General features: G+C 37.3%; 1 protein-coding gene across 1 annotated transcript in view; it reads left to right on the top strand.

The window, feature by feature from the left end:
• The window catches only part of VAV3 (vav guanine nucleotide exchange factor 3), a 145,014-nt gene that overhangs the window by 62,737 nt on the left and 66,345 nt on the right, over positions 1-15,932 (top strand). Inside the window, exons 9-15 of the mRNA XM_030953354.1 lie at positions 281-380; positions 1,686-1,781; positions 3,439-3,507; positions 5,930-6,016; positions 6,449-6,534; positions 6,906-7,038; positions 7,373-7,482. Coding sequence (XP_030809214.1) covers positions 281-380; positions 1,686-1,781; positions 3,439-3,507; positions 5,930-6,016; positions 6,449-6,534; positions 6,906-7,038; positions 7,373-7,482 — 681 coding nt within the window. The remainder of the gene's footprint in view (positions 1-280; positions 381-1,685; positions 1,782-3,438; positions 3,508-5,929; positions 6,017-6,448; positions 6,535-6,905; positions 7,039-7,372; positions 7,483-15,932) is intronic.

The following is a 15,932-nucleotide window of genomic DNA, read 5'->3' as shown; positions in this document are numbered from 1 at the left end:
TTTGCTGCTTTTTAATGAATCCTGTGTTTATCAGAACATATTTATATATGTGTGACTATTAAAGGAAAATGCAATGATTTTAGACTATTTTGAAAGTAGAGCAAAACTCTTCTCCTGAATAGTATTCATTCATTCATGTTGTCCATTGAACACATGGTTAAATTCTACCCTTGCTTATATAGGCGCTGCTCCTTTTGAAACAAGGATTGTGCAAAAATGATCAAGGGTTGTTCTTAAATAAACAAACGTTCCTTTCATTCTTTCTCTTGCTTTGATTTAGGTTGGTTATTTATGGACAATACTGCAGTCAAGTGGAGATAGCAATATCATGCTTAGACAATATCTCTAAGACAAAAGAAGATGTTAAATTGAAGTTAGAGGTATCAGTATTTTTTAACATGTATATATATATATACACCTTATACTGTGTGTTTCTGTGACTATGTGCTGCTTTCATTGAAGTCAAAACCTTTATGATGATGAAACTCGCTGGACTGATGAGCCAATGTGTTTTCCTTCATTCTTTTGGGGCCTCTGATCAAATGAGAATGTGCTGCATATACAAAAGTGCACCTCCTGGTCCTGAAGTGAAGGGAGCTTTGCCACTGACATTAGCAGAGTTAGGGTTTTCTCTCAGGATGTGACCATCAGTGGTACTCTTCCATTTATCAGCATGTCTCAGCTGGAACATAGAGTTGCAGGATTAACAGGCTGGGAGGGACCTGTGGGCTGCACAAGCCCTTGTCCCATAGCCTCAGGGTTGTCTGCCATGCCATGACCTCGTGGTGCTTTCTGCAGAGCTGCTGCTCACCTGCTGGAGCCCTCAGGGTCAGCATGTCCCTGGCTGGTGCCTGTGGGGTGAGGGACCTCATCTTTGCCTTGTTGCCTTCTTGTGAGGTTTGTGCTGAGCCTGCCCTGAGCAATGCCAGCTGCACCCTGGGCTGTGCTGCCTGCAGCCCTGCTGGGGTGTCCTGTGTCTTCTGCTGCAGGTCATTGCCAATGGCACTGAAGGGGAAGGGCCTTGGGCAGAGCCCTGAAGAGCTCTGTTTGCAGCTGTCCCTCAGGTGGTGCAGGAAACATCAGTCACTGCACTTTTTAAGCCTCTTAATTCAGTCAGATTTTTATAGACCTGGAGCATAACATCCCAACCTGGATATTACTCTGTGAGAGATGAAGACGTGAAAAAGTCAAGGCAGACTGTCCCCACCCATTTACAGATTTAGTCAAGTAGGTCAGGCATTGACTTACCTGTGGTAAATCCACATTGGATCTTCCCATACACCTTCCTCATGTGCCCAGATATTGATGCCAAGAGGACTTGCTCCATGATTTTTGCAGTGAAGAGCTGAAGTGAGACTGACTGACCTGTAGTTTATATAATTGCCTTTTGGGATTTTTTTGCCCCATAGGAAAATATTTTTTTTAGTTGTATGGAATGCCTCATTTCTGTTGCCTTTCTTCTACTCTCTCATGCATGTTGAAACATCTGAGAACATGTGACTAAATGCAGGCTTTTTTTTGGTTTTTTTGGTTTTGCCATATCAACTGTTTTTCTAAATGTTATTGCTACTATTTATCACAAGCTTAAGATAGTTGCTTCTATGTCACTGAATTTTCATTTGTATCACTTGAATAGGTTTCTTTTCTAGCTCTAATGTCTTATTCTTTCTTCTGCTTTGAACTAGGAATGTTCAAAGAGGGCCAATAATGGGAAATTTACATTGCGGGATCTCTTAGTGGTTCCAATGCAAAGAGTGCTGAAATATCACCTACTGCTCCAGGTATTTTATTTTTGAAATTTAAGGGGGCTGAGAGAAAAACTGTGATTGTTTATCATCAGTGGGTTGTAAAAATGAAAGCCACATGTCTTTATCAAAGGAAGGTGATTGATGCTTCCCTAGATTTGTTAAGAAATAAAATTCAGTCAAGTGCAGAGTTTATCCCAGAGATAATTTCTTAGAGCTAAAGCATATCTGGGGAAAATAAAATAAAACATGATTGCTTCCTCAGTCTCTGGACCTTTTATTGTTGGTGTGTTTAAATTGGTTAGTAGTACGAAACCATAAGCATGGTACTTGGGAATGTGAACCATTACCCTCCAAAATAGGAAGCTGGGCCATACACACAGCATATTTTTAAGATACTTCTTCGCTGTCATAAATTGCAATTAAGCCATATTTATTTTGAAATGCTTCTTGTTATAATCCACAAAGCATTAGCTTTTGCAGTTAGTCCTGTAATAAGGGTGGAGAGTCTTATAAATTTAATTTGATAGCTGTGCCAGGAGACTCATTAGTTCAGCTGAGAAGAAATGTATTACTATATTAGACTGTCAACCTGCTGATGCTTGTAAAATGTCATTTTAAAAAGATCTACTACTTATATATGGAGCATAATTTTTACTCTGCAGAACAACATACATTTTGTAATATTAAATTTTTCAAATACTTCTGTAAATGAGTCATCACTATTTTGATCAATGCAAAATTGGAAAAAAGCAAAATTAATGGTACAACTTCTTAAAAAAACTTATGAGATATGACTCATGATTTTGTAGTCAATCTGTATATTGTGGAAAGATGATATTCAATGTCACTGTGCTCTGTGTAACAATATCTGTTGTACAAGAAAAATATTTTACAGACTTGGAAAGAAAATAATGAGTAAATTATTAGAATTGCAATGCAAATATAAGTACTAATATTTGTTATTAATTGTAATATGAGTATTTAATAATAATATTAAAATTTCTTATGATTTTACTAAGTTATCTGAGCTGAAATGAATAATTATTGCCTCAAATTAGAAAGAAGAAATGGCCTGTTTCCCCAAGAGGTTGCACTTCTACTTCATAAGGCCCCAAAAAAACTCTGTATTTTCCATATGGGAAGTGGTTAAAAGAATTCTTTGAACATGTACATTTGATTTCAATATGTTTTCTGAGTCAGCATCCTCTTAGGTATGATGAGACAGTGACTTTTAAGCTGTGCACACTTCAGCTGAGGTTTTACTGCCAGTGTGGATCCCTGTCTGTGGACAAGTGCATTCTTTGGAATAGGATGAAATACCATATAGCAATGTGTAAATGAACCTGAGTGTTGTTTACCTGGGCTTCCAGCATGCACATACAGTAATGATCTGATTTGGCAAGTTTTAAGTGCTAGACAGACCAAATTCACTTCTTGTGATGGTTCATTAGCAGCTGAAGTCAGTGTTTAGGCTGTGCAGCAATCATTCCTAAACACTTGCCAATTAACTGTTTGCAATAGTCCCCACTCACTGATAGGCTGCTCAATCTGAGCATGAAACTGCCTATTCTTGGGCTGTGTTTTCTGGTTTTGGCTTCTGTATTTTTTGGGGGTGGGGATGAGCAATGATGATTTAAATTTATAGAAATGATGAACAGTGGGTGGAAAGTTTTATCTGCTGTGTCCACAGGAGCTGGTAAAGCACACTACTGATGCCATGGAGAAGGCAAATCTAAAACTGGCACTTGATGCAATGAAGGTGAGTATTTAACGCAGTGAAGTGTATTTGTCTGTTGGTGGTTAGAATGGTAGCTCAGAATTGTTTCCTGGAGGAGATCATGTTCTTCACAACATTTCAAGCATGTTTTCACAGGTTTCTGTGAGCTTTGTATGTCATGGCAAGTATAAAGTTGAGGGTTTTGCTCAAGTCTGGGAAACAAGTTCAGTTGTTTTCTGAAGCAGAGGGCTTGTGAAATGGAACTTACCCATTCTGGGTTACTTTTGCATCTGCTGAAAAACAGGTGTTTCAGTCATGTTGGTCTTGCTTCTGAAATTTAGGAGTATTTCTACTACTGTAAGTCAATTTGAATCACGATCAGTAATTTCCCAGTGAGATGGAGAGCTGTCTTTGTTTACAAGACCTTTTTCTGTCATCTTAATATGATCTCTATGGCATTACCTTTGAAAGCAATAGTATCTTTCTGGAGGTAGGGTAGCTGTCACTATAGATTCACCTGCAAGTGGTACAAACAAACGCTTTATAGAATAACTGTGCTGCCTTGTGCATAAGGTAATATATTACGCGCTTTGCACAGCTTCAGAAGCAAAGCACAGGTCTGCTTCAGTTGCCTTCATGGCATGAATGGTGACATTCATGTGCTGGAATTGGGAGGTCTTTTCTGTTCTCTGTGAAGAAAGGAGCCAGCGTGACATAAATTATATCTCCTGTTGTAATCTGTATGGTCCACAGTAGATGCTGAAGTCAGACTAAGTTAGTTTTGGGTCACACAGCTGTCTCATATTTTGTGGCTGCCTTGAATGCCTGGAATACAAACCAGCTCACAAATGAGATTTTTAGTTCCCTTTTTTTTGTTATCCATTTTTGTGCAGTGAATGTAGAGGGATGAGCACCATGATAATTTCCCTCGGAGAGGTGCCTGAAAAGAAATGGCACAGTGTTCATCCATCTAGTGGCAGGCCATGCATCCTGGTTGCTGCTAATTGGCTTGGAAAAGAACTCTGTTTTATATTTACCCCTGCTTTTTCTTTCCAATTTGCTGGTTTTCTTCATTGTTGGTGTCTGTTGTATGTAAAAATCAAAGAAATCTCCTGCCAGAGTGGCTGTGGCAGATATGCACTGACTGGCAGGCTGTAACCAAACAAAATACTGCAAAACCTCACCCCCTCCAAACCCACAAACCCCTGAGATATGAGTGTCTTTCCTTAAGGCTGCATTGTTGTTCCCATTCTGATTTACTGTAGTCCCTGCTATTGTAGTAAAAATAACAGTGTAGCACTAGTGTTTAGCTTCTAAAAACCCCTGGTGTCTCTCACCAAGAAAGACAAAAAGAAAATGTCTTTAGAAAAAACTGCTAGCAAAGTGGTACTGCCCCCCAGGAAAGAAAACTCTTGGAGGATGATGCTGTTGGATTTCTTTTGGCAGCAAGAAAGGAAGTTATTTAATTGCTAACCCAAGCCATTTAAGACTGACGTGAATGTACCTTCACAGATCCATTTGGGAAGCTAGCATAATGACTGCAGCTATTCATAGATTTTGATTCAAAACATCTTAGGGAGATGATGTGTTTTCCTCCCACCCTCCAAATTTGTGACCATATTGAAGGGATACTGTAAAAGCAAGTTAGGAAGATCAGAATGCCTTTTCCAACTGCTGCTCTCAGCATTCCTGACCCTACCAATTACCTCTTCTGCTCACTCCTCATCTCTAGCCATAAACACAGAAGCCCCAGCAAATTGTCACTATTACTCAGGCATCTTCAGAGCATTTTAAAGGCTTTAGTGAAATGTGTGCAGTACATGTTCTGGTAAAGGGCACAATAATGATCTCACCCTGTGACTTCAGGTAGTATATCCCTTCAAAAGCCCCTTTTAAAATCTGCTGTGTAATGGCTTCTCTCTGCTGTGCAACAGTAAGAGCAAGATCCCCCTAGTGGGGCCGTAGCTTATAACACCCAGGTTTATGATTCATTTACACCTTACATTCTGCTTTTGAGCTGCCTTATATATGTTTTCTGCTATATTCTCTATCTCCTATTTATCTCAGAGGTTGGATGTTGACTGCTTTTTCAGTAGAGAGCTGCATAAATTATGTTTCCATCTTTAATCTTGAAAATAAAACACTAAGGAAATTCAGAAAAAAAATCAGCTCTTTTTAAGATTTCATTACTTGTTTCCCTCTTTCTTGATAGTAAGTTCATGTTCCAATAGATATCATGAAGAGTGTTGTAAATATTCTTGAAGATATGCAGACACTTTTTCCCTTCTTTATTTAGGCATGCATATTGTTAATTCTTGAACATTAAAGAGAGTTTCAAAAGAAATTAGTAAATATGTAGATAAGACATAGATAAAATTAGAAATAAACTTGTCAAAATAATCTATTACAGCAGTCTGTTATAGAGAAGTTATTCTTTTCCTCCCTTTTGCTGTTGATACTCTAGGACTTGGCTCAATATGTGAATGAAGTAAAGAGAGATAATGAAACACTTCGGGAAATTAGACAGTTTCAACTATCAATAGAGAATTTGGTATGTGATTTTTTAATTTACATATAATTTTAAAATCACTTTTGATCAAACATATCGGTAGATGTATTTTGTCCTCATTTCATAGGGCTTTATAATATTCTTGGTAATATTTAAATACGTTTCGCTTGGTTTAGAATGACATGCATAGTAAAGTACATATATCTTGCTGTTCTGGGTGTTGGTAGTTAAATATGTTTGTGTGCGTATAGTGACTGTCAGATGTTTCTGTAATGGGAAAACCTTTCCCATTTGAAGACAAAGATAGAATGGACTGATTCTTTATAGTATCTAGTTTATGTTAGTGGTGAAAAGATGTTTCCTGGTCTGAGAAGTCCTTTATTGGGGTAAAAGGAGTGAGTGGTCTAACATTGGAATGTGTTGCTATCTTCACACTGTTGCTGTATGGAATGATACATTTTACTTCTATTTCAGAACCATTCCCTCTTACAATATGGCAGACCTCAAGGTGATGGGGAAATAAGAATAACAACGTTAGACAAACGTGCAAGGCAAGACAGGTGAAGGCGTAACTTGTGGTGTTTGCAATTGAAAACCTGTGAAGTAACTCTTGATAGATTGGAGGTCAGCTCACTGATTCTTGGGGCTTTCCATTCCACTGGGCATTCGCAGAGCCAGTCTGCCATTGGCCAAGTGAATGTGCAAAGTGATGAATGGAAAATTAGTCATTACATTATTGTCTAAGATCACTAAGTCCCTTACAAGGAGTTGGTCTTAAGCAGAAGTACTTTAAATGTTGGTTTTATTAGCCAGTAGTTTAGTTCTTCATCTTCAAAATTTTAAGTGCCACTGGCAAAAGTGTGTAAAATAAGACTTTTTGGTGTTAGCTTTCTGGAGTGTTTTTAACCATCTCTGTATTATATTTTCATAGGCATATCTTCTTGTTTGATCTAGCTGTCATTGTTTGCAAACGGAGAGGGGATAATTATGAAATGAAGGAAATAATAGATCTTCAGAAATACAAAATTACAAATAATCCTACTACTGATAAAGAAAACAAGAAGGTAAATATTTGTTGCTAATTCGCATAAAATGTTTATTTTTAGCAAGAATTTGAAGCATCTTATGGGAATTTAAAATGTAAATAGAATTTCTTTAAGATGTTTTTCATTTTAAATATAAGCTGGAGTGAATATTTAGATTTCAACTTTGTTTATTTTGATGTAATTAAAATGTTTGAGTAAGTCATTCTAAGGGAACACAATAAAGTAGTCTTACTGTTCCCAAAATTAATGAATTAAAGAATATACAAATGCTTCATTATTTTTTAGAGTTTTTTCCCCCCGCTTTCTGTTCTTCATAACTGATGACTTTTGTATTACCAATCTTCTTATGCAGTGGTCTTATGGCTTCTACCTCATTCATATCCAAGGTGAAAATGGTTTAGAAGTTTATTGCAAAACTAAAGACTTAAAGAAAAAATGGCTTGAACAATTTCAGATGGCTTTGTAAGTATATTTTTATTAAGATAGATAGCTAGACTGTATTAAAACGTAAAAAAAATTCAGTATAATTTAAGCAAAATCCTTACATGAGTGATGAATGTGATTCTATTTGATTTGACATTCTGAGAAACAACTGATTGACGTCTTCATCAACAGTATTTCCCTGAAATTCCTCTTGGAAAAGGAAGAGGGCACTCTAGGCTATGTAGTATTTTTCAACCTTGATGCTGAAACTGTTTTAGTAATGCAGTCTTAAGCAGCCGTGAAGAAATAATAATTAAATTAACAATAAATATTAGAACAGTGACATTTTTCCTATCCCATTTTAATTTTGACTAATTGAAGTATGTTTTTGAAAGGTGATGCTGGTGGTTTGGGGAGGGGATGCTGGCATCTTTCCTAGGGGGTTTTATCTAATTTATTAGTTAGCAGCTGAATCAAGTTGCTTGGCATATTAGATTTAGTTTCAAAAGGCTGATTTCCTTTGTATGTTTTAAAGTGAGAGGAGGTTGCTTTAGACTTCTTGAAAAGTAAGCGTTCAGTTGCAGCACTGCAGATTACATTATTGTTATGCAGCATGAACTTTATTTCTCTTTCTGATTCTTGTCAGAAAGACAAACATGATTATTGACACTTTGGGTATTGTGATTAAATTTAAAGCGTGCACAAGGGATTTGGATGACAGGTGATGCTTGCTTTATGGAAAGAAAAAGTGTGAGGGGGAGTGAGAGGCTCCCAGTGAACACAGCATTAGCAATGGTGGGTTTGGATGTGGTTGTAAAGGGGTGCAGATTCAGGAAAAAGGCTATTGTGAGCTGATTTGAGTGAAACCTCCTCAAAAATTATGTATAAAATTTTAAAAACCTCAGTATGATGAGTGTTAATGATATAACAAATATATGGAAGGAGAAGCTGAGCTGGACAGATACAATAAAGCTTGTTTACTAGGTTTCCCATCTTGCTGATTTTTATTGAAGCAAAAATAACATGTGTTTTGGCAAAAATTTCTGGGTGGCATAATTGGGAATGGAAGGAAGTATTTATTTGCATGTCTACCTCTTTCTGTCCCTCTGCTGTCCCTGCTGTGCTTTGTGTAATATCATAATTATATTAACGTGTGTGAGAAGTGAGGCACTCAGACTTACCAGCTTCAGCATTGTGACTCTTCATCACTCTTCAGGCATCCTGGCCCAGTGCCCCAAAAAGCCCAACAAACCAGAAGTCAGGCAAGGAGCTAAGAGGAGTGGGAAGAGCACTATGATTTTTTTTTTTTACCAATTCTTCCCAGCCATGTCTATGGTTGTGTGCAGGACCATTCTCCCTGCCCCTCCTTGTGTTGCTGTGAGTGCAGCTCTGCCCCCATACAGTGCTGGGCACCAGCCAGCACTGCTCAGCTGTTGGCAGTGTGCCTCTGGCACAGGGGTTATGGCTGCTGCTGGCCTCTGGGAGCAGAGCAGGCAGCACCTCTGTGCTTGGCAACTTCATGTACTACTCTCCTCGCTGGCAGCTGGACTTGGTCTTTGAAAATGGGTGGTGGTGCCTTGCAAGGATGTTTATCCTTCTTGTAAAGCCACACCTGTAGTTTAACCTCTTAAGGCACTGGGGCTGGAGCAGCAGGATCAGGGCTGAGGTGCAGCATGATGCAATGGCATTATTGTTTTATCCTTTCTGGAGTTCTCTCTGCTTATCCCTAACTCTGTTACATGGTCTTGACTGTGTGTTTCCCTCAGCATCTCTCCCAAAACATTCCTTGGTGCATGCAGCAACGATGGTCTTCTAGTGCATGGTGAGACACACAAGTTGGTATTTAGGAACAAACTAAGTCAAGTGTGTTGAATGGTCACTTGGTTGGTTTCATTTGTAGTTTTCAGAGTTCTCATTGTCTACTGTGTAGATTAACTTTTCTGCTCTGAAACGTAGCTGTGATTGAAATTGTGCTCTTATTCATTGTATTCAATATAATTACTGCTTCCATGGGCAAAATACTTCTCATTACTTAAAATTTTGCAAGACTGCAAACCCAGCACAATTCAAGGGGTGAATAACTTTGGGTTTTGCTTATCAGAAATGATATTGTTTACTGAGTTCCAGACAGAAATTTCAATGCCTTTGGGATAGCAGTGTGTTGAAGTCAGGTTTGTGCAAGTGTTAATCTAAGAATATAGTAAGAGAACAAACTAGGATCTCTCATTATTTTAAAGTAAAAATTAACCTTGTTGCTACTAGAACAGTCTAAGAGGCATAGTTATTTCGGCTAGGCTGTAATTTCTCTTTTTTTGTGGGGGGGAATGTACATGTTTATACTGGGGTGTGAAACAGTGGTTGTTTGCTGAAAAAGCACCTATTGTTGAGATGCTGGTGGTGTTGAAATGAGTATTTGGCTCCAGATATGGGGAGTTTATTGATGAAGTATGAAATAGAGGAGAACACTGCTTTGCTGTCTGGCCTTGATTTAGGTGCAGAGGGCAGGAATACATTAGGCATACTTGGTATGGAAAATCCCTAAAGGAAGGCTAGATGAAACCCCAGTGCTATTTCCAGAGTGTTACTTTTCAGAGTAGTAAATTTCTCTTGGAAAGCTAATTTCAAAAACCCGTGAAAATATTCTACCTCTTAGCCAGCACTGTTAGTGTAGTGTGTGGTGAGTTTTGTTTTGAGGGAGGTTGGAAGTGCTGAGTTACTGGTCATAGGAAACTGACTAAATTGTTTTTATTTATTTTATTTATTGTTTTTTATTTATGGCAGCTCTGTTCCTACAGTATGTATTTGTTGTTTTCTTGAGGCTATTGCTTTATTTAGAAAATATATAATATACCAAACACCCCGATTTCTTTTTCTCCTAAGAATTTCATGGGTGTTCTTGATGTGTCTTCATACAGCACATCCTTATACAACAATGATACTGTGGTCTGAGTTTGATGCTGTTGACCTAGGCATGGTAATAGCCACAGCTGCTCATTTACCCATAGCTCCCCAAAAAAAGTTTACTGTGTACAACCCAAAATTGCAGCTTCTTTTGGAGTACTGGATTTTCTAGATCACAATAAATGGAAGCAGGACACTGGGGCAGCATAGTTAACATTGCAGTCAAGCTCGTAAAGTGGAAACTTTGGTTGGTGGATTGGAGAAGTTCTCCTAAAGCTGTCTGTCAGAAACCACTGGAGGATGTTTTAAGAGGAGCCATCATTGCCAGTGCCTGAGTTCTGCCTTGATGTGCCTCTTCTCTCACTGCAGTGAATGTACATTCTGCATGCACAGGGGAGTGTAACCTGCTTACTGCCTTGGAAGAGATGTGGGGCTTAACTGTGACAGTGGCCAACTTGAGCAGTTGATATTTTGTTCCTGCTGTTTTGTTCTTGTTCATAGCAGTGGATGATGCAAGGGTAAATAAGCATATTTTCAAACATAGTGCTGCAAAGACTACTGTTACCAACCATGGAATGTTTAAATTTGGTCTAGCGTGTCAAATAGCATTGGTTTAAATGCAAAGTCATTCCATATCCAGGATAATATTGATAGAAATGTATAGCCAAATTACTGTTCCCATTCAGCCAAATTAGAGACATCATGTATTAAATGAAAGTTTGTCACCAATGTGATAAAGTGCATGGTTTATTTGCCATAACTAGGTCATTTAAAACCTCAAAAACTGATTGTGTGAGATACAAATCTTTAATATTTTCTAGTAGCACATCTTGTCTAATTTTTTTCCTCCTCTACTGAAAACACCAGAAGAATCAGAACAAATATGTAATACTTTAATGTTATTCAGCTTATGCTAAAAGGTGGGAGTGTTGGTTGATATTTTTTCCCTAGAAAGCTCTTCTATGCATCCTTTTTGGTTTTAAAAATTATTATTTTTAAAAATAGTTGGCTAATATTCGTGTCAATGAATTTATGCTAACCATTGTTTATAAAAAGAAAATACTTCTTGAAAGGTGAAGTGTCCCTCCTCTGTTGTATGGGCATGTACATATTCTATTTATGTACCTCAGTTATCTTTGTACTTAGCTGACTAATTACAAGGCTTAATTTCTTATTACAGTGCAACTGCTTTTCTCATCGTTGGGAAGGATTCAATTCTTTTATTTTCTCACGAGATGATAGAATAAATAGTGAAAGAAAATTTGTTGATTGTTGTTACATCTATCTCATGCTGACATTTAACACTCCCTTCCATCCACTAAATACTTTGTGTGTAGTTTGTTTCTTGATCACAGCAGAGCATGAGGCAGGTGTGTGTTCTCATCACCACAACAGCAGAGATCTTTCTCATGAAAGGCTGCAGATTATATTTTCCCACTGACAATATTTGAATCCATTAGTGTAATATGACATGTAATATCTTACGCTGGTTTGTGCTGAATTTATTTTGTCATTATGTTGTCCATTTTCCTAATTAAACTAAGCCTTTCTCAACTGGGTTTTGTAATCCGCTGTGAAAATGACTGTCAGCAATTTTGACTTGAGTATAGAAACATCTTACACATAAATGTAATTTAAAGAAGCATTTAGGTTGGAAGAGATGTGTAGAGATTTTTGGCTTCAGTCTTCTGCAGGGCTTAGGTTGCTCAGGGCTGTGTTAGCTTTAGTCCTGCTGGATTTCAAGTCACAGAACCAATATTGTAAAGTCTCTTGCAACAGTGTTGTAACACACCTTTTAATTAGGCTTTATTCAACTATTGCCTTTCACAAACTGAGAAATTTATGAAAAGATTTGGCAGGCAGAGGAACAGTTAAAATTTCACCTTCTGAAGTACTATGCTTGTAGTTTCTGCTTTGACATAGCTGAAATAGCAATATTAATGTCATGTCTAATTAGTAATGCCTGAAAAATCAGTGGGAAACAGGTTCATTATAGTGGTTCGGGTGTGCAGTAATTGTATGGAGTTAATGAATCTGATTTTTCTTTTAAATACCTAAATAAAATATTTCAGACATGAAAGCTGTACAGCCTTCACAAAATAGTGGTTTTAGTTTTAATTACACTGTACTTTGTTTTGGGTCGCTAGAGAGTTTGTGCAGCAGCTCGGGTAGAGTCTAACATGTTTTTGAAAAATTGCTGCTTCAATTCAACATAAATACACACCTTGCAACTCAAGGGACACAGAACATATCATCTGATAGTGAGGAAATAATCCTGAGATTCATTGATGATCAAACCTGGTAAGTGTGTGAGCAACAATTTAGATTAGGGAAACTACATAAATTGCACCCAGAGCTCACTGGTTTTCTAAATTTTAAAGAAAAGTGCTACAAGACGCAAGGTAGGTGCAAAATGTCCTCTTACCCATTATCATTTGTGTTTTCACGTTTGCTTTGCACTCTGTGACTAATGACATTGGTCAGATTCCGCTGCAATAGATCTGTTCCCTCAGATAGTGCATTAATAATGCATGTGCATTAAGCTCTCTTCTGAGAGAATATTTGAGCTCTGACATATTGAACACTGGCATATTAAATTAAAGCTTTCTTATCAGAGCATCATAAAAGCTTTAAGATGTCTGCTGCATTTTTTAAATAACCTGCAGAGGTGTTGCACTTCTACCAACCTCGTACAGGTTACCAAAGCAATAAACAAACAGGTCTGCCTGGGTTTTTTTCATCAGGATGAGTACTGCAATCCTGCAAAAATGAATGCCAAGTTCATGTCTGTTAAAGAAGAATGCTTGCCTGTTCTTTGCTGTGACCCCAGTTGGTTTTGATCAAATGTTTTTCAGGGTTATAAGCAATCATTCACAACATATTTATAGGTATAAAATTTCTTTAGATTATTCCAGACACAGCAAGGACTGTGTGAAGATGCTGGGTATGATTAAGAGCACAGTGTAAGGACAGTGTAAAATGTGAAAGCAAACCAGAATTTATGAAAACAGTGGGTAAACACCTGAAGATGATAAATATACTGCAGTATTATGTCTTCCAGATCACAGAACCCAAAAGTCCTTAAGTTTCTACAACTTACCTTACAATATCTGAGGAATATTACTATTAAAATTAGTGCTTCTTAAAATTCAGTGAAATAAATTTGTAGTGACACTACATCATAAAAATAAAGTGCCACCATCTTAATATTGGTCTTTTTCATGCAAGGAGTTTTTTCAGTGTTAAAACATGGAATGCTGCATTATATGTTTGTCTTAATACTGTGGTTATATGAATAGATGTCACAGCTTCTCCCTGCAAACCAATGCTACCTTTTTTCTTAGCACATATAGGTATTTCTCTAATAATTTATAAATTAATGGCTGTATAAATCCTGTACTTTCAGAGTTTTTGACTCCAAAACACAGATTTATCTTCAGTTAAGTGTAAATATGGTAAAATATTTAAAGCTTACCAATACAGGCAACTTGGTAAATTTGGATTTGTAGGACTTAGAACTTTCGCAAATAAGGTTCAGCCATTGAATACAGATGTATATAAAGTATAGGTGCTCTTGATTCGCAAATACTGAGTGTGTGACCGAGCTTTGTTCTTAGAAGGTAGAACAAAATGTTGTACAGGAATAGATTAGCTCACAACAGTTCACCTCCCATGCTTTTTGGGGAAGTAGACTGATAACGGAAAGCAATTATCTTGTTTGAAACAATGCAGTATGTTTAAAAAAAGTTAACAAGATAATTTCCTTGATCTCAAAAAAGCCACTCATCGTATGATCAAATAAGCAAATTTCCTAGCAAATTCTTAGAACTTGCATGTTCTTGATCAAAAGCACAATTTACTTGTGATATGGTTAATTTAATTTTATAACATGTCTTCTTGATGAAGACTCTTTGATGTGACAGAACAGAATGTTTGAGTATTAGCATATGGGGAATTGATTGATTGATTACTTCAGTAAATAGCATTCTCAAAGATGATTCTGATATATAACAGCTGAGCTGGAAAAGAGAAAATGAATTAGCTGTAAGTAATCAGCATTGTTCCTGAGAAGAGAAGGTAAAAAAGAACCTGCAGATCATCCTTTGTGAAATGGCATTGCTCACCTCTAGTGAGAGTGCCACTCAGGAATGCCTTATATTATTTTTTTTTGGTAAATAACAAAATCCTTGTAAAGATTCAAAAAGGAATACTTATTTTAATTACTTGTAAATTTGTGGCTTTCTCTCTGCCCTCTTTGTTGTTGCACAAATGCCTTTGTATTACATGACAGCATGTTGTGTGACCAGTTGAAATGGTGCTAGTTGCACAGAACTGAAATGGTTGGAGTGTAAAGTAAGCAGAGTGCAAATGTAAGGCTGGCTCTGTTTGTAGGGACTGGGATCCTAAGGGTGAGTCTGCTGCATGTCACAGCAGGGAGTGAGGGCAAACATGTCTTGGGACCAACTTTGCATGAAATTCTTCATATGAGGTTTGGCTGAGAGCTTTTAGCCCTGTTTGACAGTAACCTACTGTTATGGGGTTGGTGGGCTTTTTCGTTTGTTGTGGTTGGGTGGTTTTTTTGGGTTTATTTTTCCCCCTTTTTTTTTCCCACACTGTCTAGGTAGCATTTGAATATGTGGCAATAACTATATTTTAGTGCTGGTAAAGTTTTCCAGAATTTTCGGAGATGCTTAGTACCAATTGTCATGGCTGAATTTTAAGATGCTTAAAGTTTTGAAAGGAGGTCACTTTGGCACAAACTAGGAATTTTAACTTAGGATGTCTTCATAAAAAAATTCTGTTAGCAACTAGTATTTTAGAAGTAGTTACATTACATCTGGGTTTACTGATGTATTTTCTGCAGTGAAGCCAATTATTTATACAATAAGTAAACCTGGAATAAAAACTTCCACTATCCAGAAGTATTAACCTGTGCTGTTTCCTTTACAAGCTATACTGCATGAGTACAGCATCAGATTTCACATCACATACACTTGAAAATGATCTTCAGCAGTTCGTGCTCAGGGTGTCCATAATTCTGAACAGTTCTGGATGGAGCATTTTAAATTATTATAAGCATAACATCGAGTGTAGAATAACATCAGCTCTGAAATACAAAGGTCTAACTTGAGGTTGAGAGTTGAGGAGAGTTCAAGGTATGGAGTTTTATCTGAGCTCCCTGTAGTATTTCTTCTTTTAATACTTAAAACAATTGCAATTCACTGCAGACTCTTTATCTGATACTTCATGCATCTCCTTATTTGTTATGCCTCTGGGCTCACAGGTGGGCATACATGCATTAACTATTCTCTAAAGCCAAGTTTAATTAAGTGGAATGGCTATTCAGTTTCAAATATAATGCATTTCCAAAATGATGGACATTTTTCAAACACGTACATACAACTGAACTCTGCATAATTTCTTGTGACACGAGTGCATTTCTTGGAGAGACTAAGGTGGGAAAATGATCTTTGAGACTTGACCTAAACAGTATTTCTGTGAAAAGAAGTCAAACCCAAAAATAAGCAGTATAATTAGAACTTCCTAGCATGTTTTTTCCCCCTTTTTGGGGAGAACTGCCAACCCCA

This window comes from Camarhynchus parvulus, chromosome 8 (assembly GCF_901933205.1).
Source record: "Camarhynchus parvulus chromosome 8, STF_HiC, whole genome shotgun sequence".
In the NCBI taxonomy this organism is placed as follows: Eukaryota; Metazoa; Chordata; class Aves; order Passeriformes; family Thraupidae; genus Camarhynchus; species Camarhynchus parvulus.
Note: the sequence above shows the minus strand (reverse complement) of the source record. Positions and strands in the feature narration are given on the sequence as shown.